General features: G+C 43.6%; 1 protein-coding gene across 3 annotated transcripts in view; it reads left to right on the forward strand.

Moving 5' to 3' along the window:
- The window catches only part of JARID2 (jumonji and AT-rich interaction domain containing 2), a 331939-nt gene extending 304746 nt beyond the window's left edge, over positions 1 to 27193 (forward strand). For 2 of the 3 annotated variants that reach the window (XM_036738762.1, XM_036738779.1), the window contains 6 exons: positions 3747 to 3852; positions 5486 to 5668; positions 6803 to 6933; positions 8042 to 8225; positions 12430 to 12537; positions 25062 to 27193. In XM_036738762.1, the coding sequence (XP_036594657.1) occupies positions 3747 to 3852; positions 5486 to 5668; positions 6803 to 6933; positions 8042 to 8225; positions 12430 to 12537; positions 25062 to 25244 (895 nt within the window). In that variant the 3' untranslated portion in view covers positions 25245 to 27193. The remainder of the gene's footprint in view (positions 1 to 3746; positions 3853 to 5485; positions 5669 to 6802; positions 6934 to 8041; positions 8226 to 12429; positions 12538 to 25061) is intronic. The other variant, XM_036738771.1, reaches the window with a different exon arrangement.
- Positions 27194 to 27759: the final 566 nt, after the last annotated feature.

Here is a 27759-nt window from a genome sequence, read left to right on the forward strand (position 1 = left end):
TTCTCTTAGGTCTTTATCAGTCACTAAGGGAGGTGGTATTGAGCTTCCTGCAGGATTGTCCTTAGATAGTTAAGTGTAGGCTGCCAGATTTTTCCATTGAATCTGATTTAAAGGACCATGTTGGGTATGGCAGGGTAGAGAACCACTGGAGTGGCCAGCTAGAGCTCTGACTAGTTGGGTAAATATTGCTTCAAGATGAGGGGCTGCTCCTTCATTTAGGAGATCCCTTTTTTTGTGACACCCCTGGGACATTGGAGGGCCATTGTTGTGCTCAGTGTCTTTTCCCCCATGGGGTTGCATCAGTATAGAATCAGAAGTCAGGGGAGCAGGGACATTTCAGAGGACAGTATAGAACAACCCTTTGGCCTTTATAACTGAGAAAGGGGAAAAAAAGATGTGACCAGAATATTTTATGGTGTGTGGTTTTGCTTGAAACATATGATTTTGGTTAGAAACATGGTGTTTAAATCACAAATCAGTAACAGAAAATGTTGAAGTTAAAATACCATTTAAAAAAAAAGTTTAAGAGCACAGTGACTGGCCACTCCTGTGAAAACTCAGCAACTGAAACTGAATATGACCCTTATGAATAATGATGTCATCACAAGCGCCTAGGAATGGTTCAGGTCGGCAGGTTGCCATATGGCCCTTTTAGAACTTGGAATCTGTCAGGAAGGCCTGTCCAGTGGGCTGAAGGAAGAGAGAGAATCCAAAACTTAGTGTAAGCATTTCATGTTTTCTTCCTTGTGCGCCAAAGTAGAGAGAAGCTGTTGGAGTGTCCTGAAAGAGATCTGCGGAGAAAAGAAATGGACTTTCTGAAGAAGGCCAGGTTCCTTCTACTTTATAGGCCCAGCAGCAATCCCACTTGCCTTGGGTTAGTCTGGTGTCTAAAAGCACAACCACTGTCAAAGTAGACAGCAGGTTCCTTTCCTGTGTTGGTGCCCTGCTCCTTTCCCCATCAAGAGCCAATGCAAATAGATCTTTCTGCCTCAAGGTTCATCAGCTGGTTCCTGCTGATACCCTCTGGGTGTGGAGATGTTTTGATTTGAGGCTTATTAACATTCCTCATTCAAGTTCACCCTTTCACCTCTGCCCTCTGCCGGGAGTGGGGGGGGGGGGGTCCATTTTTTCAAAACAAAGCGCTAGAAGGTTTTGAGGTTTTTGTTTTGGTTACTTTTGTTGTGTTCAAAATTTGCAAAGCTAAAAGCTATACTGGTGATTTACATCCTGGATCGTCCTAAACAAAATGGGCATTTGCCTACAAAGAGTGAATGGTCAGCACAAGGGTTATTCTGGTGACGTCTCTTTGCATTTCTCCCAGTTTAGCGGACTGAATTCAGAATGGTGTGTTTTAGTATTTGTTTTTTGGTCAATGGCATTGTTCCGTGAAGTTTCATAGCTTCACAGTTGAAGCATAACTTTGCATTCAAGGCCCTCTACAGTCTGACTCTCTAGTCTTTTCTCTCATTTCTCCCATGTAGAAAACCTCCGCATCATTACTTATCACCTTAACATTCCATTGAGGTGGCAAGGTGGATAAGTTGCTGGACTTGTGGAATCAGGAAGATCCGAGTTCAAATTAGGCCTGGGACACTGATTAGCTTTGTGACTTTGGGCAAACCATTTAACTTTTGTCTGCCTCAGTTTCCTTATCTGTAAAATGGGGATGATAATAATAGCACCTAGCTCTCCAGGTTTTTGTGAGGATCAAATGAGATGCTTGTAAAGTCCTTTGCAAACCTGAAAGTGCTAAAGAGTGCTGTTGTAATCATCGTCTTATTATTATGTACACACTTTTGGATATGCTGTTTATACTTGAGATTCCTTCCTTCAGGGCCCCTATTTAGCTTGTCCCAACCACTGTAGCCATCGCAATCATTGCTTCCTCTAAACTCCTATAGTCTTCATGGTGTCCATCGCCAATTTGGTACAACCGTATTGTTTATAGTTAGGTTTAATGTCTCTTTCCTTTTTCCTTACATATAGTATCTTTTTTTGAGGGGGGGAAGGCAGGGCAATTGGAGTTAAGTGACTTGTCCAAGGTCACACAGCTAGTAAGTGTGTCAAGTGTCTGAGGCTGGATTTGAACTCAGGTCATCCTGACTCCAGGGCTGGTGCTCTATTCACTGTGCCACCTAGCTGCCCCACTTAAATATATTATTGGCCTCTTGCCTGTGTGGACATGAGTGAGGACACCAGAGGTGTCAAACAGTCCAAATGTAATGGAGATGTGTTTTTAAAAAAATACAACATAGATAATGTTAATGGGTTGTTTTCTAAGTCAATATGGGCCCTCAGGGATCTGTTTCTCTGTTTGAGTTTCACACCACAGGTGTAGATTTTGCCTACACACAAAGTGCTTTACATATACTTTAATTTTTTGAGCCAAATAGAGGTCCTGTGTGCAGTAAGTGTGGTTTTTTTTTTCCTCCCACACTTTGAGACTTCACAGTCTTGTTCCTTCCCCCTTTAGCCAGAAAGGTGTGTCTCCTTATGTGTTTTCTTCTTATATGTTTTTGTTTGCTAGGCTCTCTTTACTTTTCCCTAGAATTCCACCTCATTCTCTCTGACAACACTCATTCCTTTTACTACCCAACTTGAAGAGTTTTAGGGAAAGAAAGTGATTTTTAAAACTTAGAGCAAGATAGAAATGTGATTCCAAATTGAAAGACAGTGTAATTGTGTAGAAAAACTGCTGAGCTCAGAGAGCAGGGCCCTTTTCTCGTCAGCAATGGCCTTTTTCAAGCTATGAGACCATAGACAAGTCTTGACCTCCCTTTCTCCATCATAGAAGGAGGTATAAGAATACTTGAATGAAGGGTCAATCTTATGGTTGGTTGTTGCCTGGAAAGTCCTTTTTTTTTTAATATAAAATCCAAAAGCATTGCATTAATATGAATTACTTTTGCTTTTCCTTCTCTTTGACAAAACCCTATCAGAGATATTCACAGGAAAACAGCCCTTAACTGTATAAGGTGGATGTGATCCTGGTCTTTCAAGAACTCCTCTGAGATCTAATTGGAGTTGGTCCCAGGAGTTAATCCTGGATGGGGTGGCAAGGCACCCTGAGGTTTCCATATCTGACAGCCCCACGCCTGGACCACTTGCCCTCTCTTAAGTGTTTGTGATCTCATCTATTGCAGGCAAAGCATAGAATTCTGAGCCTGGGACTTAGCCAAGAAATGAAGGAGGTAGAATTGGAGACTTTACCAGAGGCTGCTTGAACCTACAGATGTGTCTGTTTCTGATTTATAGGCGTTTTTAAACATCTGTTTCGAGTTTGAAAGCTTTTTGGCTTGCAGTGTAGGTCAGATATACATAAAAGATGAGCAATTTGAAGCACTCATGGGGTTGTGGCTTGGCTGAGTGCTTGGTGGAAGCCACTGAGATAGTCCTCTGGGAATTTATGGCATTGCTGTGTGAAATGGGCCTGGGAGCTACAAGAATGAATTACCGAATGCTTTATTTTGTGGATCATATGTAGCTGGGCTCATACATCTGACTGCAGAGTTGTGTCCAAACAGTCCCCCTGCTCCCTGTGTTTTGAGGCAACTTTCCAGAAGAACTTGTTTTTGATTTCTTGTCTATATATTCAGCACAGGATAAATGGGCTGGGCCTTGGGACAAAAGTTTGGGAATGCCAATTAAATATTGTTGTAGTAAAGTCTTTCCTCCTCTCTCTCTCCCTTTCCACCTCTCCTTCCTCTCCCTCTCCCTCTCCCTGTCCCTCTCCCCCTCTCTCTCAGGTATTGCATTCCTGCTGAGGAAGAGAACAAACTCGAGGACGTGGTACATACCCTGTTGCAAGCCAATGGCACACCAGGGCTGGAAATGCTTGAAAGTAATGTAATGGTATGTGCTATCCCCGAAACATGTTTCTTTTTTTCGGTACTGGGGGAGATGTTAAGTTTTATTAAATTCACAGTTTTTGTTTTGTTTTAAATAGCAAACAGAAGGATATCCCTCTTGTTGAATGAGAAGGAAAGACTGACTCATGTCAAAAGGGTTGGGGGATTGAAGATTCTTGGTTTCATATTTCTCTTATTTCGTAAACCTAGGCAGTTGAAGTACCTGGTCATTTTCTGTAAGGCTATTCAGGGTTTGGGTTTCTGACCAGCCTCATTAAGTACATTTTCTTCCTATCTGCTTTTCTCTTCTGTTTTCTTTGTCACACCCAGGTATTTGAGCTCCAGGTGCTAGGTGGTACACCAGTGACTGATCCAGGCTTGGGGGCACATAGAAAGATGCCAGGGGACTGATGATTTTCCTTTTTAACCCATTTCTAGAAAGCAGGGGATGATGTTGAGTTTTTACTAATTTTCCTGATAAGTTCTTTTGCAAGCCTTGCTTCCAAAACTCATTTCCTTTCTTTTTGACTTCAGAGGAGAAACCTTCCTAAGATGGGGGGCTACTGAAGAGAACCCCACCTTGTTCTCTAACGCTACCACCTCCTGTCCAAGAAAGCCACTTGGCCAGCAGGTTCATTCATGCCCTGGTATAGAATAACCACTTTGTTTTGTCACAGACCTAGTGTGAGGGGAAAAAAAAACATAGGTTTTATAAGGGGACTGGTGCATCAGGATCACAGGATCACCCCAGAGATCTTTGGGTGGAATAGATATACGAGGAAGCCTTTGGATCCCCAGACAGAGGAGAATTATGGAGGGGCAACAGGGATTTTTTGAGAGGGATTTTGGAGAATCAGGGTCCAAGGAAAGTCAAATTTTGACATCCCTTTATATGTGTATACATGTCTTTTGGTGAACTGAATTAAATACATGAACATGTAAACAGCATAGATTTTAACAGGTGGAATAGAAGTGGCTTCTTAATTCTAGGGCCTTTGTTAATTATTCCCTTTTTATCCTCAGGTAGTTTGCTTTATATGTATTTGTTTGCACGTTGTCTTTCTCTTTAGGTCGTAAGCTCCTTGGGGAAGGTCTTTTCGTATCCCTGATATTTCACCCAGTTCCTGGCACAGAGTAGCTGCTTAGTAACGATTGATTGATCAATATTTGTTGCCATCCTTAAGCCTGTGCACTAAAATTTTGTTGGCATTTTGAGAAAATTGGTTTTATCAAAGTAAGAAACTAAACTCTTCTCTCTAACCTGTAACCCATTGAGACCTTGGAAGGACTACAAGTCTTCTCTATTCTGTCTCCTCTAGGCAGAGACAAGGGGTACCCTCCATACTACCCACTAAGGAGATACGATAGGTATCCATTTTTAAAGACCTCCTGGGAAGTAGATTTCACAGTTGAGCCACCCTGGTTTTCCATCCCTGTCTGAGGTTGAAAATCATCATTAGCATTTTAAAGAAGTGTCCCCAAATATTCACTCAGACTGGCCCCCAGTGTTTGTTTTGTTAATCCAGCCTGGTGAGAATAACTTTGTTTTAGGGAGTTATATGTCTTCTCTCCCTCCCTTCCTTTTACCCTTCCTTCCTGAAGAAATCTTCACTGCTTTCCTCTTTGTTTCTCCCTAGATCTCCCCAGAGGTGCTGTGCAAAGAGGGGATCAAGGTGCACCGTACTGTACAGCAAAGTGGCCAGTTCGTCGTCTGTTTTCCAGGCTCCTTTGTGTCCAAAGTGTGTTGTGGCTACAGTGTTTCTGAAACTGTGCACTTTGCTACCACCCAGTGGACAAGTATGGGTTTTGAAACGGCCAAGGTACAGAATAACGCTTAAAATGGACTCAAGACCAGATTCTCTTCTCTGCTCTTCATTCTTCTTCCCCTTCTCTTCCCTTCCATATGTGTATTTATATACACGTCAATATCCCCTCAAACACTGTGGAAGACTCCAAAATAGCCATTCTACCAAAAGAAGATTGTTTTGTGCCTTTAAAAAAAAAAGAAAGCAAGATTCTTTGGATTCTGTGTAACCCTGGCTTCTCTGGGTTTAAGGCTAAATCCTTGGTATAATTTCAATCAGCATGTAGTTTGAAGAGACCACAGTGCCACTCAGATCACCTCCAGGATCAGATACAAAATGCTCTGTTTGGCATTCAGAGCAATTCATAAGCCCCCCTTACCTTGCCAACCTTCTTACGCTGTACTCCCCATGGTGTGCTCTGGCCTCCTGGCGTCCCACCGACAAGACGCTCCATCTATCTGTTCTAGGCATTCTCCCTGGCTAGAAAATCCTCCGCAGAGTGGCCTTCCTGGCTTCTTTCAAGTCCCTTCTTTTACAGGAAGCCTTTCCTAACCCCTCTTAATTCCAGTGCCTTTCCTCTGTTCAAAATTTCCCATTTATCCTGTATATTGCTTGCTTTGTGTATATTTGTGATCTTCTTGTCTTCCCCATTTGAGTGTGATCTCCTTGAGGGCGGGGACTGTCTTTTGCCTATTTTGTATCCCCAGCACTTAGCACAGTGCCTGGCACATAGTAGGTACTTAATAAATGTTGATTGATTAGTTGATCTTCAAGGAACAATTTGTGGGAAAGCTGTTTTATGTTTGATATTTCAATATTTTAGAGCAGTAGTAGGCTTCTGCAGTGATGCGTTTTTACCTAAAGCATAGGTCTATTAATTCTAGGTCATATTCTTTCCCACTGGAAATGTTCATCTGAAAAACTCTATCTAGCCCTTTTTAATTCTTCACATTGACCCCAATTGCGCTTCTAGTTTGTATTTCTGTCAATTCACTTTAAATAAAAAGTCCTATTGTCCCTAAATCTTTTCTGCCATCTTGCAGCACCCTTTTCCTCAAAAACAACACCAAACAAACACCACCCACCAGCTCCCAAAATCATACCACCTAAACTGGTACAGGCCCATATTAACACAATTGTTTCTTTCAGGAAATGAAGCGTCGCCACATAGCCAAGCCATTCTCGATGGAGAAGTTACTCTACCAGATTGCAACAGCAGAAGCAAAAAAGGAAAATGGTCCCACCCTCAGTACCATCTCCGCCCTTCTGGATGAGCTCAGGTAACCTGGATGAACCTGGTTCGAGTTCTTCTCCCTTTGCCCCTGGAGTCCCTTAGTGGCCCAGGGGCTAGAGGGTGATGAGTGATTTGCCAATAGAGTCTAAGCTAGTGAGTTGCTGTGGGGTCAGCCTTCCTGCAGCCCAGCTGTATGAAGACACCAGCCAGAGGCCAAGATTCCTTCATGTGTGAAGTCCCTGATTCCTGGTACCATCAGGCTGTTCTTTGAACACCAAAGTTGGCCTTGGTGGGTTTTTTCCTTAAGGTGATTATAGATTTTTACTGTGATGGAATATTTTTTTTCCTCCTTCCTTTTTCTTTGGTGGTAAGAGTTAGAATTTCCTGATGGCGCCGAAGACGCCATCTGAGGGAATGGATGGAATGTTGGTCCTTCACCCCTTGACATCACTAGGCCTTGGTGGTCTTGTTTGTGATGGATATTTTGGAAAGAGAGATGTATGGCATCAAGGGGTTGGCATTGTGTACAAAAGAAAATGAAGAGATATTAAAAAAAAAAAAAAGAAAGTGAAGAGATCCTAGGGAAAGTGGACAGACCTCACAGTTTTGTGTATGTCTGTAAAAATGCTGGTCCTGGCATTAACACACCCTGCACCAACTCCTGGTGATCTGACTGAGCTTTTCTATCCCACAGTGGAATTACGATCTCAGTTTGGAGTTGCACAGTTAAAGCTAAGTAAATCCAAAGGGCAAAAATCAAGGTTAAATAATTCAGTTGAGAGTGTGACTGTGTTGCTTGGCTTCCTGTATAATCCTTTTCTCTTTTCCCCTACTATGTAGCATCGCTGTCTCTCTCTCAAGGGGGAGACACAACTGGTTAGTGCTGATCGGTAGACAATGGATTTGGACAGGTGTCGATCGAACATTTGCTGATGAAATCTACGAATAGTTTGTTAAATCTAAGCATTGATGTGAAGTTAAAAAGGAGGCAGGGGAAAAAAAAAACCTAACTTATTTGTACATGTGTTTGTTAAATGTTATATTAGAGCAAATCAGGTTTATCATATTAACTTTGAAAGCTGGGGGAAAAAACGGGCCCTTGACTAAAGAAAGACTCGCTCACAAGCCTATGGCTCTCTCTTGTTTTTGGACAGGGATACAGAGCTAAGGCAACGAAGGCAGCTTTTCGAAGCTGGCCTCCATTCGTCTGCGCGCTATGGCAGCCATGACAGCAGCAGCTCAGTGACGGATGGGAAGAAAAAGCCTCGAAAGTGGCTGCAGTTAGAGACGTCAGAGAGGCGGTGTCAGATCTGTCAGCACCTGTGCTACCTTTCCATGGTGAGGGTGCCAGTCGTGGCCATCCCCGGTCTGCTTTTCTCCCTAGCCGCTGAGCTCTGTGCTGCTGGCGTCCTCTGCGGATTTCATGGCTTTGAATCTTAAGTGGGTCCTCCCCTCCGTTTGCTGCTCCTTTCCTTCCTTTCTCATTGACTCAAGTTTGCCTATTTCTGGGGGTATGAGCTAGCCCTTCCTCTTCTCCTCAAACCAGTCACATTCTTCCGCTGGATAACCTTACTTTCTGACTTTACTAATGACATTGTGACCAGTCGACAAGTTTGTTCCGTTTCTTTCTGGTCTTAGAGGGGGCAGTTTCCTCTCTGATGGCCTTGTTCCATCAGTTTCTCTTGCTTCCTCAATCTCTCCCTCTCCAGTGGGCCTTTCCATTTTGCCTGTATCTATATTCTTGACTCTGTCCTGTCATTTAAAAGAAAAGGAAGCAACAGCAGTAAAAACCCCTCCTCAGAGTCATCATCCATTTGCCCTGATGCCCAGTCCCTTTTCATTTCTGTCTTAGCTCTCTCCCTCCTTTTATTATTTTGAAAAAATCTACACTTGCCACCTCTTCTTTCTAACCTTCCTCCCCCCCCATTCCTAGTCCTTTGCTAAAGCTGCTGTCAGTTCAGTAATGATTTTGTCAATAACGTTGGGAAAATTTGACACACAAAAATAGTGAGCTCCCCTTCATGTAAATGTTCAATCAGCAGGCCCGTGTTGGCCTACTCGGGACATTGTATGGGGAATTTCTGTATTGGTTGAGAAGCTGTCTGAGATGACAGTCTCCTTCAGCTCTTGAGATTCTGCCTTATTTCTGGTCAGTAAATACAATGGCCCATTCTCTGTCCTCATCCTCTGAATCTTTTGTTGTTTTGGAAGGGGGAAGGCAGGGCAATTGGGGTTAAGTGACTTGCCCAAGGTCACACAGCTAGTAAGTGCCAAGTGTCTGAGGCTAGATTTGAACTCAGGTCCTCCTGACTTGAGGGCTGGTGCCTAGCAGCCCCTATCCTTTGAATCTTGGTAGAATTTGACACTGACTGCCTCTTGGTGAAATTTCCTTCCCTTGGTTCCTAGAGTATTGTATTATTCTGGCTTTCCCCTCTGTTCCTTCATTCTTTGCCATCCTGCTTTCTTGTCTTTTTTCTCCCATATTTAAGGGTGTTGCTCAGGAGTCAACTGTTGGGAGGGTGTGTGTGTGTGCGCGCGCATGTGCATGTGCATGCTCTGTGCTCTCTCCAGCAAGGATCTCAGCTAGTCCCATATTGAGAGCATTTCATGCAGATGATTGCCAGATTTGTATTTTAAGCTCTACCCTTTTCTCCCAGCTACGCTCCTGTTTTTTTGAATGGCTTGCATTTTCAATTCAGCAGCATCCTTACAACCAAGCAAACCCCATTGGTAATTTTACCTCTGCCTCAATTTATAATGATAGCCCACATTTCTGTAATGCTTCTAGGGGCTTTCTTCTCAACAAGTAAGCAAGTGCTTTCCTCTGGGAGGTAAGGGATTGAAAGACTTAGCATTTCCATTGTATGATAAGGAAGTTGTGGTTTAGAAGGCATAAGTGACTTCTGAGGGTAAATAATGAGTAAGTAGAGACAGTGGGCTTGAACCCATGGCTTGTAACTCCAAGCTCAATGATCTTTCTAGTACATCACTCTCTTTGCCTTTCAGCTTTTTAGGCTGGTTAATTAAGGAATTGATTCTTTCATCTGAGAAGGTGAGGGAGAAGTGCTTTGCCTTCCACATCTCTCAATTCTCCCATTTCTTCTAGAACTTCTTGGTTGAAACATTCGGAAAATGGGAGGAGCTGGTGATTTGAAATTAGTCCATATTCAGCCTCTAAGCCCCTTTAGGATAGGAAGACACATTATGGCTGTTCTTTTGGAATAAAACCTAGATCAAACTCAAATAAAAACAGATCCCACTGGCCATATATTGACTTGGGAAACCAGAAATCCACATATTCATGTGTGTATGTGTGTGTATATATGTATATGTGTGTCTATGTATGTATGTATGTACGTATATATACACACACATACACACACACATATGGATGTGTACACACACCCCATAAATTCACATTATTCACAATTTTGTTACACATTTCCCAATCACATTTTAATCTGGTTCCATATTGCACATGTAATATGGGACCTCTGACCTAGAATGCGACACAACACATTCATTTAGAAGATTATGCTGTGTGTGTCTGTGTGTCTTTGTATGAGTGAGCATGACAAATGGATTATTTTAAAATCATTGCCAGGGGCGTAACTTCTTTTAGGATACCTAGAATCTAACCCTTTGTATTCCTGGCAAGTTTCTAGGATCCTAGAATCTCAGAGCTGAAAGGAAGCATAAATAGTCTTTTAGGCTGATCCATATCCTAACGATAATCCCCTGTAACATATCCACAGGAGTTCATCAGACCTCTGCTTCCCAAAGCAGCCCATGCCACTTTGGCCAGCTCTAATTGTTTGGGATTTTTGCCCTTGATTACCCATGAATTCACCCCTTGGAAACTTTACTCTGTGGATTCTAGCCAGAAAAGGCTAATGCCTCTTCATTTGACCGTCTTTCAAATTTTTGAGGATTGTTTGTGTTTTTTCTAAACCTTTTCTTTTCAGGGCTGGGTAGCCTGAGGTTTGACAGCCAGTCCTTAAATGGCATGATTTCCTTTGAATGTGCCCACAGTTTTTCATTGTCCTTTCTGAAATGTAGTGCTCAGAACTAGTAGTGATGTTACAGGAGTGTCTTGATCAGGGCTGAATGTGATGGGTCTTCCGCCTACTTATGCCTATGTTAATACATCCTCAGATTGCATTATTGTTTTGAGGTAATTATATCATAGTTTTAAACACATGATTTATAGAGCTTAGTGTAGTCCACTCAGAAATCAGGTGTTTTTGTTTGTTTGTTCATATATCCTGTTTTTAGACCAGTTTTTCTCTATGCAGTTGATTTTTTTGTCCCTTGAAGCCAAGTATAAGATTTTGTATTCATCCATATTAAATTTTATCTTATTAGATTTGGCCCATTTTTCTAACCTGTTTCTTTTAGGGAGTCCCAGTTGTTATTCACAATATTAGTTATCTTCCATTTCATCTATAAATTGATCTGCATTTCATTAATATCTCAAATCATTGATTTGAAATGCTGTGACAAGAGCAGGGCCAAGGATAGAGGGCTTTAAGAGTACACATACAGTCTTGGATACATTTTTACTTGCATGTGAACTTTTCTAGACAAAAGTCACTAGTCTTCCCAGGATTACCAGTGCCTTGGATGATAAAATGAAAAGGTCACATTGATTTTCTCAAAGGAGTTGATGCCCAAGGACCTGCAGGCTATCGTTTCAGTCCTTTGGAGATGATGCCCAGGGCAATGTAATTGTTTTTCCTGTTTAAAACAACTGCTGGGTATTATCACTACCCATTTGGAATTGAACCAAATTTATAGGATAATTTGGCAGCCATTGCGGTGCCTTGCACATAGTAGGTACTCCATAATAATTTGTTGACTGAATACATGTCATGATCGGCATGGATAGAAAACAAGCAGTAAGTTGGCAGTTCCGCTTCTTGGGAAGGCTTAGTGCTGGCTCTGTATTCATTCATCCTGAAGCTTCCTAAAATGGGGGAATGGTTTGGGAGTGGGGATGGGAGGAGAGGACCAGGGTATGAATGATAGGATTATAGATTTAGAGCAGATAGGGATTTCTGGTCCCTCCCCCCATTTACAAATGAGGAAAACTGAAGTTCAAAGACTTTGTGACTTGGCAGGCTCAGCCAGGTAAGCATCAGAGGACACTGAATCCAGTTCTTCTGACTCCACCTATAACATTTAGGACATTATGTTGCCTCATTTAGGACACTATGTTGCCTGTCAGTGGTGAGACCTCTCTTCTAGGAGTCACTAGTAGATAGTAGTGACCTGGCTTCTGGCCCCAGACCTTCTGACCCTGTGTTCTCATCTGTCAAGTGGGGGTGGTGATGTCTTTCTTGCCCATATCATGGTTCTGTGCAATTAATGTAAGTAGAGGCAGCTTTTAAATTGTAAAGGGATTATTAGTATTCCTTAGGGGATGCATAGGGTGTATGGGTGCAGGTCTAGCAGCCCTAAGATTCAGAGCTGTCTCCTGACAGTGCCTTCTTTCACTTAACTTCATCTTCGTGACCTGATCTGGTCCTCCCCTACCTTTCAGGTTGTACAAGAAAATGAAAATGTCGTCTTCTGCCTGGAGTGTGCGCTACGCCACGTGGAGAAGCAGAAATCCTGTCGGGGACTGAAATTAATGTACCGCTATGACGAGGTCAGTACTTGGCAGCTTGTGCTCTTGGGGGCTTCTGTTGCCCCCTTAGAAGGAGGGCTGAAGGCATGGGGATCTGTGCCATCCAGTGTCCATTGTGCGTGCCTGTACGATGCTTGGGATGGGGTGGAGATGAGGCACACTCCAGGGAGGAGCAGTTAGCAGCTTGCTGCTGTATCACTGGGGAGCAGTGCAGGCTAATTGAAAACTGTGACTTAACATACTCTCCGATCCACTTCATGGGAAGACTTTAGCCTTGATGTGGCCCAGTTTTGGGCTGTGACAATGTCTCACAGTAATTCCACAACCCACAGTATCTGGGTAGGGGTTGGTTCTAGGATGATCTTTCGGAGTTGGGGAGGGAAGCTGCAGCCTGGCCTGGTGTGGTGGGGCAGTTGAAATACAGGATTTGGCATCAGAATCCCTAAGTGGAAATCTCAGTTCTGCCTTTCACTACCTGAGACCTTGGCCTTGTATGTTCCTTCCCTGGCTTCAGTCTTTTCTTCATCAGGAAATTGATGAGGTTGGACTAGATGACCTCGTAAGGTCCTCTCCAGGTCTCAGTCTGCGGTCTTCTGATGCTGTGCCCTTTGGGGACCTCCATTGGCTCTATTATACAATGACCGATTTGGACTAGACGACCTGTCCAGTTCTGAGGCTGCGTGTATTTCTGGGCCCTCTGTTCCTACCTTTGTCCACTGCAGTCATGCACTCTCCATTAGCCCTGGCAGAGATGGCCTATGGTACAGAAGCAAGATTGTGGGGCTGGTGCTCAGGAGGCTTCGGTTCTAGTCGTGACTTGCTAGCTGGGCAAGTCTCTCAACTTCATTAACAGAGAGTGACAGAGTCATGTACTAGGTGACCTCAAAACTCTTAAAAGACAGGTGATTCAGCCTTTGCTTGAATACTTCCACTGATGGGGCACTCAATATCTCACAGGGTTCACCCATTCCATTTTTTTGCACAGCTCTAATTATTGGGAAATTCTTCCTTATATTGGATAACAGATCCAACCTGCTCCTCTTTTGTATGGCAGCTCTTTATTTAAAGACCACTGTCCTGTCCCACCTATATTGTCCTTCAATCAAACCAAAACTTCTATCAAACCAAACTGTTGTCTCTATGATTAGTTTGGGATTGCCTTTGGCAAAGTCCAGATTGCTTGTTCTGGAGGCGCTGCATGTGGAGAAACCTGAGACACCTCTGGGATTTCTAACAGTTTTGCAGTTTTCCATTGTCGGTGGTCACTGTTTCTTCCAACACTGTGGAGGTGCTGCTGCTGGCTCGGCAAGCCAGCTGAGCTTAGCCTTTCCCTCGTGGATGCTGTACTTATGAACTGTGGTGCCCAGGGAGGGTGCTTGGACTTCCTGTGTGCATCCAACAGTCTTTGAGATGGTCAAGCTGCCATTCAAGTTCTTGCTCTTGGGAGATAATCAGGGAACTGTCTAGTTGGGTAGATGTTTGGATCCCTTGACTGGGGCAGACACACACGTGTGGGAAGCACACTGTGGAGGGGGTGAGCTCACAATGGGCCAACTTTGGAGAGTGTTACCAGCAAGTACAAATCACTTGGAAGGAGGGAAGGTTGGGGATGAGGCAAAGGGAGTGAAAAGAATTTTCTTTTTCCTCTGGCTGAGAAACAAATGTCCCTATATGTTTGTTAATTCAGCCACCAAAGTGGGGTTTTCAGCGCTAGAGCCTAGCTATTCCAGAGCTTCCTGTCCAGAAATTCTTTGCATTTAAGATAATATAAACACCATATGTGAAAGCATGGTGGTTCTAATATTTGGAATATTTCCTCTACCCTTAAACACTGCCCCTCCCCCTCCCCCCCGCCCCAAATTTCTCCCTTTTAGTTTAGCAGGTTTTGGGTAGAATTCAGGAATGTGCTTTGAAGTACAACCCTTGTATTGAATTCCATTCCCTTTCCTCTTAATTAGTGGAAAAATACAGGAGCCCTCTTATAGCCAAGACTACCTCCTGGGCTTTTGGTTAGGCCTCTCAGGGGCTGTAGATGTGTTGGGGTTTTTTTTTTTTTATGTTTCCAGTGGGGAAGTAAGAATTTCATTTAAACATTCTTAATAGAAACTTCGGTGAGAAGTACAGCCCTTCTTCTCTGATCTCCAACCTCCTATATCATTCTCTTCCTGTCTATGTAGTATTCTGTACACAAGGCCAAATCAGGCATTGAGGCATCTGGTAGTGAGTTGAGGAGGGTAGCGGTTGATTATTTTTATTACCCTGATTTCAAACGCTGCTGGAAATTGCTCTCATGGCCACCACACTTATCTGTCTAAGAAACTAATGTTTTGGGGAGAAGGAGTCAAGCAAGACGGGCTTGGGCTCATGTGTAACAGCCATTTTGACCAGGCTAACGCTTGCCCTGAATGACCACACCGATGCTGTCCCTGCCACTTGGTAGCTTTGTGGCCATTTCTCCAATACCTGCATTTTCCAGGTTTGCCACCTTTATTTCCCCTCGGCTCCATGTGAGCAGCTTCAAGGAATTTTTCCTGGAGGAAGAGTTTGATGAGATTTGGGATTTCAGCGTTCTGTGCTGTCTCAGTGAGCAGCGTCCCCTATTGAGTTGTTGAGATTGTTTGCCTTACATACCCCTCTGTGCATGTTGTTGGCGGTAGTGCTCAGTCTTTGGGACTCTGAACCTTCTTCAGAACCTTTTCCTCACTCGGAGAAGGAGGCCCAGTCTTGGATGATTCCCATTGCCCTTGCCAGTGAAGAAACTACTGGCAGGTTCAGCCTCTTTCCATTCTAAATCTCTAGAATAACTCAGTATTCTTGGCAACCATGGGTTTAATTTACAAGGGATTTGGTTGCATTTTCTACATGGGTGGGTTCCGATGCTGCAAATGTCTCATCAAGGTGGCTCGGCATCTACCTGAGTGAGAAGAGGACGAAGCTTTGCCTGCCCACATTGCAAGTGGGTGGGCCAGGGCCAGGATGTGGCAGGAATACTAGGAGGTTTTTATCGTGAGACCTACAGGATGGTCAAAACCAGAAGGTGATTCACTGAGGGGTTGAAACAACAAGAGAGGAGGTGTTAGGTCCCTTTCTCTTCCCTCCTTTCTCACCTCCCACCAGGCTCTGGATTCAGTTCCAGCTGCAAGCCAGAAGCTAAGTAAGTAGATGTTGTCACTGCCAAAATGAAGAGTGGTTATTAGGGACACAGCTCCCATGTTCCTTAGGCACACACTCTTAAGTGACAGCCCTACCCTTGAAGCTTTATAAATAGCAGAGAGGGCATTGGATTTGAAATCTGAGCACTCGGATTCCACTTGTACTTTTTCCCCGTACCACCTGTGTGGGATAGGGATGGGACTGGACCTCTGGTTTCCTCAGTATAGAGTACTCTTAGGAGAGAATCCTCCTTCTCCTAAGGCAGTTGGGCACCTCTGCAGCCCAGTCCAAGAGAGCCACCCAAGACTGCAAGGTTACAGTGACTTGTCCTGGTCACACAGTGGGTGAGAGGCAGGGCTTGGGCCCAGGTGTTGAGCTTTGAGATCATCTTCTCTGGACACTCAGTGGAGCTGTTGGTGTCACCCTGTTCAAATTGCTTAACTTCTCAGGGCCTCAATGTCTTCATCCTTAAAACCAAAGAGCTGAACAAGATAGTCTTGGAGGTTGCTCCCAGTTCTAAATATGGTACCTCATGTGTATTATTTTGATTTTAGGGCCCTGAGTGTTTTGCAAAAAAAAGGGCCATGAGCTATGCTTGTACTGCTCATGGAGCTGATGAGAGTCAAATGATCTAGAAACAAATGTAACACTTCTCCATACGCCCCAGTATCATCAGTCCCCTTTGACTGTATTGTAAGTAAGGGTTCAGATATGAACCGCCAACCCTCTATACCATGCAGTGCCCAAGGCAGCTGTTAACATCCGATTAGCCAAACCACATTCTGTTGTGTTATGAAGCAGCAGCAGTTCTCATTTTATTGTTAATAAATTTTTGTTTTCCTCTAGACTCCCATGGAGAAGAATGCGGTGTTTTTGTAAATAGCCTCTCAGATCTTAAAAATACCTAAGACTTCATCCTATATCAAGTTGTACTTGTTAGAGAGATGTGTTAGAAAGGGAACCATGCAGCCTGATGATGAAAAATAGGTGATGTTCTCAGATAAGTGGGTTCATTTTCTTATTTTTTATTACAAACATCTGGCATACTTATTGCTGTTTATCATTCAGTAGAATAAGAATTTTTTGTCATTGAGGGCTGTGTTGCAACACTGGTATCTTTGCAAAAGCTCAGCAAAAAGCTCCTGATCAGTGAATTCTTACTAGTGGGAAGTTATTCTTAACGTAATGATATCCAGATACTAAAAATTAGATTTCTCCCCAAAGGGGTCTCTCATCTCCAGACTCTGAAGGATTGATGTAACCTTGTGTGTCCTTGACAGACTAAGCAAGATAGAATAGAGCTCTTACTGTGACCCCAATGGTCAGTCACGTGTCAGTGCTTGGCCCTCTTATCTGTCGCACTCAGCACACTTAATGTGAGTGCACGCTCAATCAAGTCAAAGACTTCACTGTGGGAGAACTGTTTCACTCTGATATGCCCTGCTTAGTGATGTGGCTCATTTCTGTCTTCTAGTTTGTGCCATGATGCCCCAGTTGGTAAAATGATCATTGGAGAGATCTTCCTCCTCACTTTCTCTCTCTCCCCCCGAACACATCCATGTCCTATTTGTCTAGACTAGTCGCCCACTAAAATGGGCAGCGTGCCAGAGTGGATTGGGTGTCTGAAGACCACTGTGTCACTTTAGACAAGTCTGAGTCTCATCTGAAAAGTGAAGGGATCAGACTTAGGAGTGCTCCTCCCAGGGGATAATCTGGAGGGCACAGGGGGCCTTGAGAACCTTTCAGGGGATGCACAAGTTCAAAACTGTTTACATAATAAGACATTGTAGTTGCCAGCATGCTAAATATTGATAGAGTCCACATGAACAAAAGCTTGGGGGGATGGGATGGGGAGTGTCCATCATTTTTAAGAATAAAAAGTTTGAGAACTCCCAGACTGGGTCTGTGTACCTTAGGCGTCATCCCTACCTTCCAGGGTGAGAGTAGATCATGTTTAAAGAACATGGTAGGAAAATGGAACTCTGTGATCTGGGCTCTTACCTAGCTACTCTTTCCCTTCCTGCCAAACCTGAAATGTCCATCTGTCCATCCACCCATCCGTCTATCTGTCTGTCTATCTATCATCTCTGTACTCGAGAATCCTAATGGGAGAATATAAATAACTAGATACCCACAAAGTGATAGCTGGGTGATACAGTGCATAGAGTGCTGGGTCTAGAGTTAGGAAGACCTGATTTCAAATCTAGTCTCAGACACTTAGCTGTGTGACTGTGGATGTGACGCTTAACCCTACTTGCCTCAGTTTCCTCACCTGTAAAATGAGCTGCAGAAGGAAATGGCAGACCACTCTGCTGTCTAATAACAGCTGGCATTTATATATACACTTTAAGGTTTGCAGAGAGCTTTGCCTGTGTAATCTCATTTGTTCTTCATGATAAGCCTTTGCGGTGTTAGGTACTCTTCTTCCCATTTGACGTATGAGAATACTGAGGCTGAGGGAGTCTCCATGGTGAGAGACAATCTGCAGAGCTGGGGGTTTTGGGCTGATGCAGGAAGAGGGCCAGGGAAGCTCAGAGCAGTCCAGGTACGGAGGGAATGAAGAAATAAAGGGTCATGTTTGAGGAGTAGCAGGTAGGCCAGTGATGCCGGATTGGAGGGTACGTGGGGGGATGTCTGAATGTAAGAACACTGGAAACTCAGGAAGAGCTTTAATGACATCCCGAGTCCTTTCTAAGTCAGAAGAGTGCCAACAGGAGATAGCTTGTTCTCCACTTCTGCCCCTTGTGCCTGCTACCCAGAAAAGGTTGAGAAGTCAGTCAGTTGATAAACATTTATTAAGTGCTTGCTATGTGCCAGGCACTGTGCTAAGTGCTTGGGATGTAAATAAATAAATAAGTAAAGGCTCTGCCCTCAGGAGCCCTACAGTCTGATGGGGGAAGACAATGTGCAAAAGGGGGTGGAGGATGAAGGGGCAGGCAAGGTACCTGCCTGGGGCATGATGCAAAAATCAGAAAAATCCCAGAATAGTGCAGCCTCTTGAGAAAAGAGATTTCCTGAGCTGAGCTCCCTCCTTAAAGGAAGATTGGGAGCTTGGGACTGCAGTCTCTGGGACAGAAGGTGGTGATGAGGCAGAGAGAGCACCAAGGACGATAGCATTATGCGAGATGATGACGGTTTCCCAATGATGAGCTTCCTTGGAGCAAGTTCTGTGGATCTGACACTTGGGGTAAGGGACTTTTGTGGGACTCTAATAGCACCTCTGCCACAATGTATTTTTGGGTTAAGAACAAAACCCTCCAGGTTCAATTCAGAAACCACTGATTGATTTTCTTCTCTCATCAGAGGCAAACTGTTTATCATTTATGGCAAAAGAATTGAAGGTAAGCCACAGGGGTAGCGGGCAAAGGCAGTGGGTTGCACATCCAAATAGGATGGGTCAGAATTGCTCAGCATTTGGCTAAATTATAAGATTGGAAAGCCTGAAATAGCCTTATTTGCATCTCTTTTGTTTTTTCAAAAGCATGCTCGGTGAAGGCAATAGCCACTTCGTCTTCTCTCTTTCTTTACTAAAAGAGCAAATGCCAGAATATGGTTAAAAATAAAACTTGAGGATATTCATCAAAGCCACTATCCCAGTGTTTCTTGATTCAGCCTGAGAGAAGTGGATGTCTTCCTGGGAACACATTGAAGCAAGCTCTAGGAAGCAGAAACCCGGATTTTTACCAACCTCTTGGCACTGATTAAATTTTTATAAGCCCCTAATGTAACAAAACCCCAGAAAGATTGAATAACTCCACAAGTAACAGGAGTCTGGCATGCCAGGCATCTGCGTTTCATTCCTAAAAAAAGTGAGGCGAAGGAATGGATGTCATTTGATTTAATAAGAATTAAAGTGCCCTTGGACTACTTAGAAGTAAATTATGATTGCTAATGACTTCCATATTCCATAATTTGAATAGGCAGGTTGGTTCTAGCTCTTTATCCTCCTTTTGTGGTGCGAGATTCTTGGATAAGGTAAGAAGGGGTTGTGGTCAGTCTCTTGGAGGTTAAGACATCTGTTCTGTGAAGCAGGGTAACTGCCAAAGACGAGCTACTCTCATATTCCAGCCACCATGATGAATGGTCATTTCCTTTAGATGGTCCTGCCACTCATGAGTGGCTTCATCAGAATGAGAATGGGTATTTTATTAGGACAGGAAGAACAACACCGAACTGCAGTCTTCTAGTAGGGATGGGTAGGGGAGATACTGTGACAGTGATTGGTCTCATCCACATTAGCCTTCATAGTCACCTGGCTTTGTTACGTCAGATGAGATTTGTTGTAAAAGATTCATACACGTTTCTCCTTTATGAAGTTCAGCTTTTGCTCCCAGATTCTAGTTCAGGGCCGTAATCATTGTAAGGCGCTAGGTGTCATCATTATTTCATATTCTGGTCTGTTTGCCATGTTCGTGTCTGACTCTTCTTTCTTGGTAAAAACACTGGATTGGGAATGGCAGCTCATTTTACAGATGAGGAAAACTGAGGCAAATGGCATTAAATGACATGCCCAGGGTCACACAGCTAGTAAGTATCTGAGGTCAAATTTGAACTCATGTCCTGACTCCAGCACCAGTGCTCTATCCACTGTGGGCCTCCCCCCCCCAGCTGCCCTAGTTATGGCCTTACCTACGTTGTTATTCCTTCCCTCCCCTTTTTCCCTTCCTTTCTTGAGCATTAAGCACTTTATTAGGCCCTGGGGGAAAGGACAAGATAAATAAGAACTGATCCCTGGCCTTGGGGAGCTGACAGTCTGCTAACTATCACCTTACTGTTACATTGATAGAGGCAGATAACTTCCAGAGACGCTTATAGATCTGTTCTGCAGTATATCTTTAGGTATGTGTATGAGCTCTTCTAGAAATTTTAAACTGACATGTACTTGTTGTCATGCCCATTTTCTGTACAGAATGTTCGTAACTTGTTGCCCAAAATGAGAGCCTCCTTTTACAAAGAGCATTCAAGTGCATGCTCAGTGCTTAGTTGGCAGACACAACAGTAAAAGTATTCTTAAGGGGCTGATGTTCTATTGTAGTACAACACGTCTACAAATAGGTAAATTGGAGGTAATCGGACGAGGAAGGAAGCACTTTAGTAACAGGAAGAATTGGGAAAGGCTCCAGGTAGGAAGAACCATGAGAGATGGGCTTGGAAGGAGGGGATTCTAAGAGCCTGGAGGGAAGGGGGCTGGAGATGGAAGGAGCTAGACACGAGTTGTCCATTTGTCTGAGGGCTGGAGGTGGGGGATGGTAGTAAGAGTGGAGAGAAGTGTGAGCCCTGGGACATAAGCTGTGGAGTTAAAATTGATAAGACCTAGAAACAGGGATGAAAATTTTGGAGGAAAGGTGGATTTCGGGCGGGGGTGGGGGAAGACAATGAATCCTCTTTTGGATTTGTTTCATTTGAGATCTGTGTAGACCATCTGCTTGGAAAGGTCCAGTGGGCAGTTGGCTATTTAAGGGTAGGATTCAGAAGAGAAACTAGGCTTGGGTATATGTATAGGTATTTGGGAGTCATTTGCATAAAGATAATTCATGGGAGTGAGAGCTCTCCCAAAGATCCTGTTTTTTAAAACAAATGAAAATGAGGGTCCCGGACACAGACTTGTAGAATAATTGTTTCATGATTAGAGAGTTGGAGGGGGATGATGATCTAGCAAAGGGACTAAGAGGTCAGATGGATAGGAAGAGGACCAGAAGGAAAATATTATCAATAAAGTCAAAGTAAGGAAGAGCAGATAGTCTCTGTGTTCTCAAAAGCCTCAAAGAGCTTGGGCTGGGATAATGGCGATCGTGGGTGGAGTGGTTTCAGTCAGCTGCTGGAATTGGAAGCCAGATTGAAAGGGTGTCAGGACGTTACAAGTGGAGTAGAGAGTCTATGACTTCTTGGAATTTGACTGTGAAAGGAGCAGGTGGCGGGGGGAAGATATAGGGTGGTAACTTGATAGGATGAAGGGAAGGTGTTGAAGGATGGAGCAAACCTGGGCATGTTTTAGGCAGTGGGGAAGGAATGTATTTGTAGTGGACTTTGTCAGTGTGGTCATATTACTGACTCCAGTGACATTGAGGAGCGCCCGCACGCACACACTCACACAGATGCAGACACACGTAGAGTAGAAGATAGATTGAGGAGAGGGGAGGTTGATAGACCACCTCTATCTTTGGGTGTTTTGCCAAAACCAAACTACATCGTTGCACTGTTGGAAGAGTTGTGGATTAGTCTGGCTATTCTGAAAAGCAGTTTGGAACTATGTTAATGGACTCTGCATACCCTTTGACCCTGAAGAGGAAAACAGCCTTCCTACACAATCATATTTATAGCAGTTCTGTGTGGTGGCAAAGAACTAGAGAGTAATGATGCCCAATTTAATAGGTGTTTAATAAAAGTTTGTTTCCTTTCTGCTCTCATTTGGGGAGTGACTGAACAAATTGTGGCACATGAATATAATGAAATATTATTTTGTTGTCAAAAATGAAGGGATGATTTCAGAAAAACCTGGGAAGACTTGTGTACACTGACGTGCAGGGAGTAGAACCGGGAAGACTTAACATTTATGTTATATAAAATAAACAATTTTGAAAGAATTATAAACTCTGATCAATGCAATGGTCAGTGATTCCTTAGGACCTTTTATGACGCATGCCACCCGGCTCCTGACAGAGAGATGATGAACTAATATCCAAAATTGCACACGTTTTGTGGACATAATCAATATGGGGATTTGATTTGCTTGACTTCTTGTTAGAAAAGTTTTGTGTCATGTCTCCTCTCCTCCTCCCCCTCAAACCACCCCCCCCCCCAAAACTGGGGGAATGTGAGAAGAAAAAAATGCTTAAATGACCAATTATTGAATAAGGATCATAAAGTGAGGCCATGAGACCAGAGGAGGGCTGATGGACTGGCAAAGTCATGAGATGGTCCTGGAGAAGATGATAGATTGAGAAGAGGTAAAACAGAGGGAGACCTGAAAAAACAGGGAGGGAAAAGAGGCAGGACTTATGGAGTTTAGGGTCATGGATGTTGTGCAGTGGTTGAGTGATGGGGAGATTTGTGGTATTTACGATACACACATTTATTACACTCTTTTGTTTGGCCTGTTTCTGAAGACGACCAATGACAATGTTGGTAGCGTCTGACTGCCTTCATGGTCGTTGGAGCAAATTGTTCTCCTCTGCCCATTCCGCTGGGGGACGTCTTCACATACTTGAGGTCGACATCCCCCTAACTCACCAGCAGGCATGAGGCTTGTTGGTTACCCTTTCTCTGCTTTAGCCCATCCGCGAGGAGGATTGCCAGGGTCTGGCCACTCGCTGCACATTGCAGCTTCTTGGAGCCACAGGGGAGTTGGGTGACTGGTTGGACGCCAGAGGAAGATAAGCAGTCCTCACCCCAGATGTGTTAGTCCTCCCTGAACACCCTATACCCCACATTTACCATACACTTCCATCTCTGTGCATGGCTGAGGTGGGAGGTAGGGATGTTGATGAGCCGAGAGGCATTGGTATCTGAGAAGACACTGACAAGTATATTAAAATAGGTAGTCTGGAGGTGTATAGGTGTACTATATATTAGCCTAGTTTATATGAAGTTAATATAGGTGGGCATGGGAGCAGAAGGGAAGGCTCTGGGCTAGGTGCTGAATTCCATGAGGAAGGATGGGAATGCACAGCAGCAACCGGGAGCTGGACTTAGGGCTTGACTCCAAGAAGTTTTAACAGTATTAGCCTGTTTGTCTTCTAAGAAGGCAGGAATGGGAGAAGTAGGGAGGTTTTGTTCTTCATCTTGGTTGGTAAATACCTGATGTTCTCGTCTCGGGGACCTGACCAGATAGGAGGTACATCCAGAAGGTGATGTACCTGGCCCCCAGATAAGGTCTTGACCACAGCAAGAGGCCTAGTATCTGGATATTAAGGATTAAGGATTTGTTTTTTCTTCTGGATGGGGATTGGGAGGGGAGATAGAGCTGGCCTCACACCTATACTTATAGTGTGTCTCCACTATACCTGAGAGGACAAAAAGACTTCAAAATCAGGCCCTAGGATTAGAGCTTCAGTCCTCCAGGTGTCATGATAATGAAGGAAGGAGTGGGTGGGCAGGGAGTGGTCTTGGCATTCTAGAGGCTTGCCTCTGCCTGGGTGTTCACACACACAGAGGACATAGGGCAGAGAAGGCTCCAGCTCCACATGTGGCTGACACTGACCAGGGCACTCAAGGGGCAGAGGGCTGAGAAATCGTTTCCACAGTCTGGTGACAGGGAAGAAGAGTTTTAGATGGGTTAAAAATAAGGAAAGAGACCATCACACCGCATTCCAAGGATCCTGAGACAATCCCACTGACTTGTAGGTAGCTCTTGACTCTTAGAAATTAACTTACATTAACTATTCCTACGTTTGTGTCGATAGTGCCTAAGGACGATTGATTGAATTCGCCTTTGACTCTTATCTTTTAGCCAAATCTTTGTGAAATACTAAATTGATCCTGCAAAGAGCTGCCTCTTACTGGGTGAGAGAGAACATTCGCTTGGTTGTTCACTCCATTGCTTCTACCTTTCTGGGTGAAACGTAGTGGGAGTGTAGTTGGTGTGTGTGAGGTTTGGCAAAGTGTTTTGTAGGCCATATCTATGGAACCAAAGTGAAGCAGCTTTGCTAAATTTGTGACTGTTTGGAAGCAAAAGCTCCATCTTTTCTTTTTGAATTATAAGAATTGGTGTTTAGATGTGGCTGGTTTGACCAGCTGCGTAAACCTAGCCATCCAGTAAAAATTACTTTATGTAAGCTAAGAAGATCCATCTTATTTTACTTTAAATGCCCATCGTCAAGAAGACTGAGTCAAAGGTTGGTCTTGTTTCCTAAGCCTAACAGTTGTCACATAAAATACTCCTCATAATCAAATACATTGAAGGATTTAGCTACTGTGTCTTACAACTTCAGTCCCAGCCAGACCAAAATGAGTTCGTATCATGCGGTGCTTTGGGCTGTCCTTCTGCCTTTATTCGAATGTTCAAAGAAAAAGATTACCATCCATTTTTAAAGTAAATATTAAGTCATGTAGCTTTGTTGGTCATGCTTTGAGTGAAAGCATAGGTAACCTTGCAGTTGGTAATGTCTCTGTCCTCCAGCCTGGCCACCTTCCTTCCTGGTAAGGCATGTCAGTGTTCCTGGCTGCCTTTCTCGGGCCGTCTCCCCATCAGTTTCTGTTTGTGAGCAGTGGTGCCACATGTTCGGTTGGTCTCCTCTTTCATGGAGAGATTCACTCTCCTGGTGGGGGCTGCCCAGTTGGGAGCCACATACACTGCCTTTGCTACTTGACTGCCGGAGGCCTAGAAAGTAAGGGGAAGGGACAAGATTGTCCCAGATGTGTTCATTTCATGCTCTCCTTTTCCTCCCAAACAGGAACAGATTATCAGTCTGGTCAATCAGATTTGTGGAAAAGTATCTGGGAAAAACGGCAGCATTGAGAACTGTATCAGCAAGCCTACGCCAAAAAGAGGGCCCCGCAAGAGAGCGACAGTCGACGTGCCATCGTCTAGGCTTTCATCCTCCGGTCCATCCAAAAGTGCTTCAAGCTCATCATGAAGATGCCAACACTCATTGTCGATTTATATATATTTTTTTGTAATTATTATATCCTAGTTTGGAGTACTTGCTGTAGAATACAAGCTGTCTTTGCACTAGCTCTAAAGAAGATTTTCTTCTGGTTTTAGAGAACTAATTTTGTTTTAGCATTAAATTGTTGAAATTTTTTTTGTACTTAGGATAGTTAGATACGGCAGTTGGATTTTTGGAAACTGCCGTATATTCACTGTTTTAAAAACCCTCGAGGGGCTGAGATATTAATTTGTATCACCCCTTTGGCTAAGCAAAAGCCTTCTTTGTTTTTGTTTTTTTTTGTTGTTGTTGTTGGATTGGTTTGTTTTTTGGGGTTTTTTTGGTGGTTTTTTCCCCCCTGGGGGATTTTGTTTTTTGTTTTTATTTTTTTCATAACTGTGGGGAAAAAAGACTTTTAACCCATTTTTAATAGGTTGAAGTTTGTTGTATTTTATAATTTGTTCTCCAGTCATGTGAGCAGATTTTCTAGAGAGAAGGGGGATAGGAGACAACAAAAACTTGAAAGAAGAAGTTGCTTTACTTTGGCTGTCTTTTCTTCTGTCGTGTGCAAGATGAGTTTTGTAATTTTTTTTTAATTGGATGATGCCCATTCTTCTTCTTTGGGAGGTTATGGCAGCTGAAGGTGGACTTTATTTCCTAACCATAGGCAAAATGATGAGATTTGGAGTGACGAGGTTCTTTTACCAGCACATCACTATGCATCTGTTTAAGGAAAAAAAAGAAAGAGAGAGAGAGAGAAGAAAGACTGCCTACCTTGGAGGGGTCATGTGAGGGAAAACTGTGCCTGATTTCATTAGGAAATCCATTCTGTTATTTTTTTGGTGCTGTTGGCTACTTTATCAAAAAAAAACAAACAAAAAAACAAACAAAAAAACCCCCAACCCTTCAATAGCATCCTTACAAGAAAAAAAAGGAAAAAAAATGATCGAAGCCCGAAGTGCTTCTTTGTCATAGACGTGCAATCTTTCTGACATTCCATTTTCATCCCACGGCTGTTCTTGTTTCACATCTTTACACAAGTCAGCATTAATCCTTTCCTTTCGGAATTTGTTTCATTTCTGTGATCACATTTAGAGCCACTAGGAGGTCTGCATAGTTGTTTTTGAATGTGAAAATACATCTGCGCTCATCTTGTCTATTTTTTTCCCCTATGTGTTGTAACAAAACAGAACAAAACACACACATACACACACAACACACACATGCACACACACACAAACACAAGAAATCCCATCCCTTTTTGTACATATGCCTGTAAATTGTTTTAAATACTTGAGCCTTTTTTCTTGGTGGGGAGGGTGGGAAGGGCGGCAAAGGGACAAGATGAAGAAAAGCCTTACGTTTCCGTTTCTTCATCGGTTGGATTGGACTGGATGCTTACAGGGTTTTTCTTGTAACATTTATATAAGTGCTGCTTACGTCACTGAGCAACAACGAAAAATCATAATGGAGTAGCTGTCGCCCTCTTCTGGTTGTGTGTACAGTCTGTGTGGAATAAAGAAGGGAAACTTTTCACAAGCTGTCCTCTGTTTCATAATTGAGTTCAACAAGACCGTAGCTACCCACCTCACACTGAGCTTGCCAGTGGGGACTTGTCAGGGAAGTCCTAAAATACAATTTGCTGGTTGTTGTTGCAGAAGACTGAACTGTTTTTGGAATATTGAACAATAACATAGACAAGTTGAGTGTTTTCCAATGTGGTTGTCCGGTTTTTATGGCCTTGCTGTGTACTTTTCCCCTCTTTTTGACAGTAAACTTCTGACTATGGCTTACAGTTGGACATTTAATTTATTAGCGCTGCTCTGCTCTCTTTCCTTGGAAGGAAAGACTTCATTGTTGTTTATTGCCAGTTTTTTTTTGTTTACTTTTCAGGTTTGTACTACAAGGTTTAATAATAAAAAGTTTTTTGGACATTTGTCTGTCTTGTGGAAGATGAGTGAGTGGAACGAGCTCTTTCTTGCCTGACAGAAGGCACTGTCTCCTCCCTGGCATTCTTCCCCCTTGTGACCCATGGTAGAAAAATAGAAATTGGAGAGAAGGGAGCAGGCCTGTCTTTATTCTCCAGCCCCGCTTGACGTTTAAAATTCAGTCTTTTCACATGGCCTGTCCTACGTGCCAGCGAGAGGTGAAATCTGTGGTTCCTGTTGTGAGCCACGTCTAGAATGAAGGCTCGGGGAGGGCTGTGTGTCGCTCCCGACTGTTTCGGCATCTCCGCCTCTTTCCTGCTGTTGCCCTTTGTTGCTTGAATTCCCTGCTTTACCATTTGCCTGCCTTCCTTTCAGTAAGCCAACTTACCATCATCCCCCACACAAATACTGCGTGAAGGCAGCAGAGGCACCAGCCAAGCACTCGTTTCTCTCAGGCCTAGGACCTCAGAACCGTGTTCAAGGTTGGTAGCTGTACAGCAGCCATTGCCTCCGTCACCTCAGTGTCAGTTGCTTTTTTTTTCCCTTGCTAAAGAAGTCAAGGAGTCTGGAGGTGG

This window comes from Trichosurus vulpecula, chromosome 1 (genome assembly GCF_011100635.1).
Source record: "Trichosurus vulpecula isolate mTriVul1 chromosome 1, mTriVul1.pri, whole genome shotgun sequence".
Classification (NCBI taxonomy): Eukaryota; Metazoa; Chordata; class Mammalia; order Diprotodontia; family Phalangeridae; genus Trichosurus; species Trichosurus vulpecula.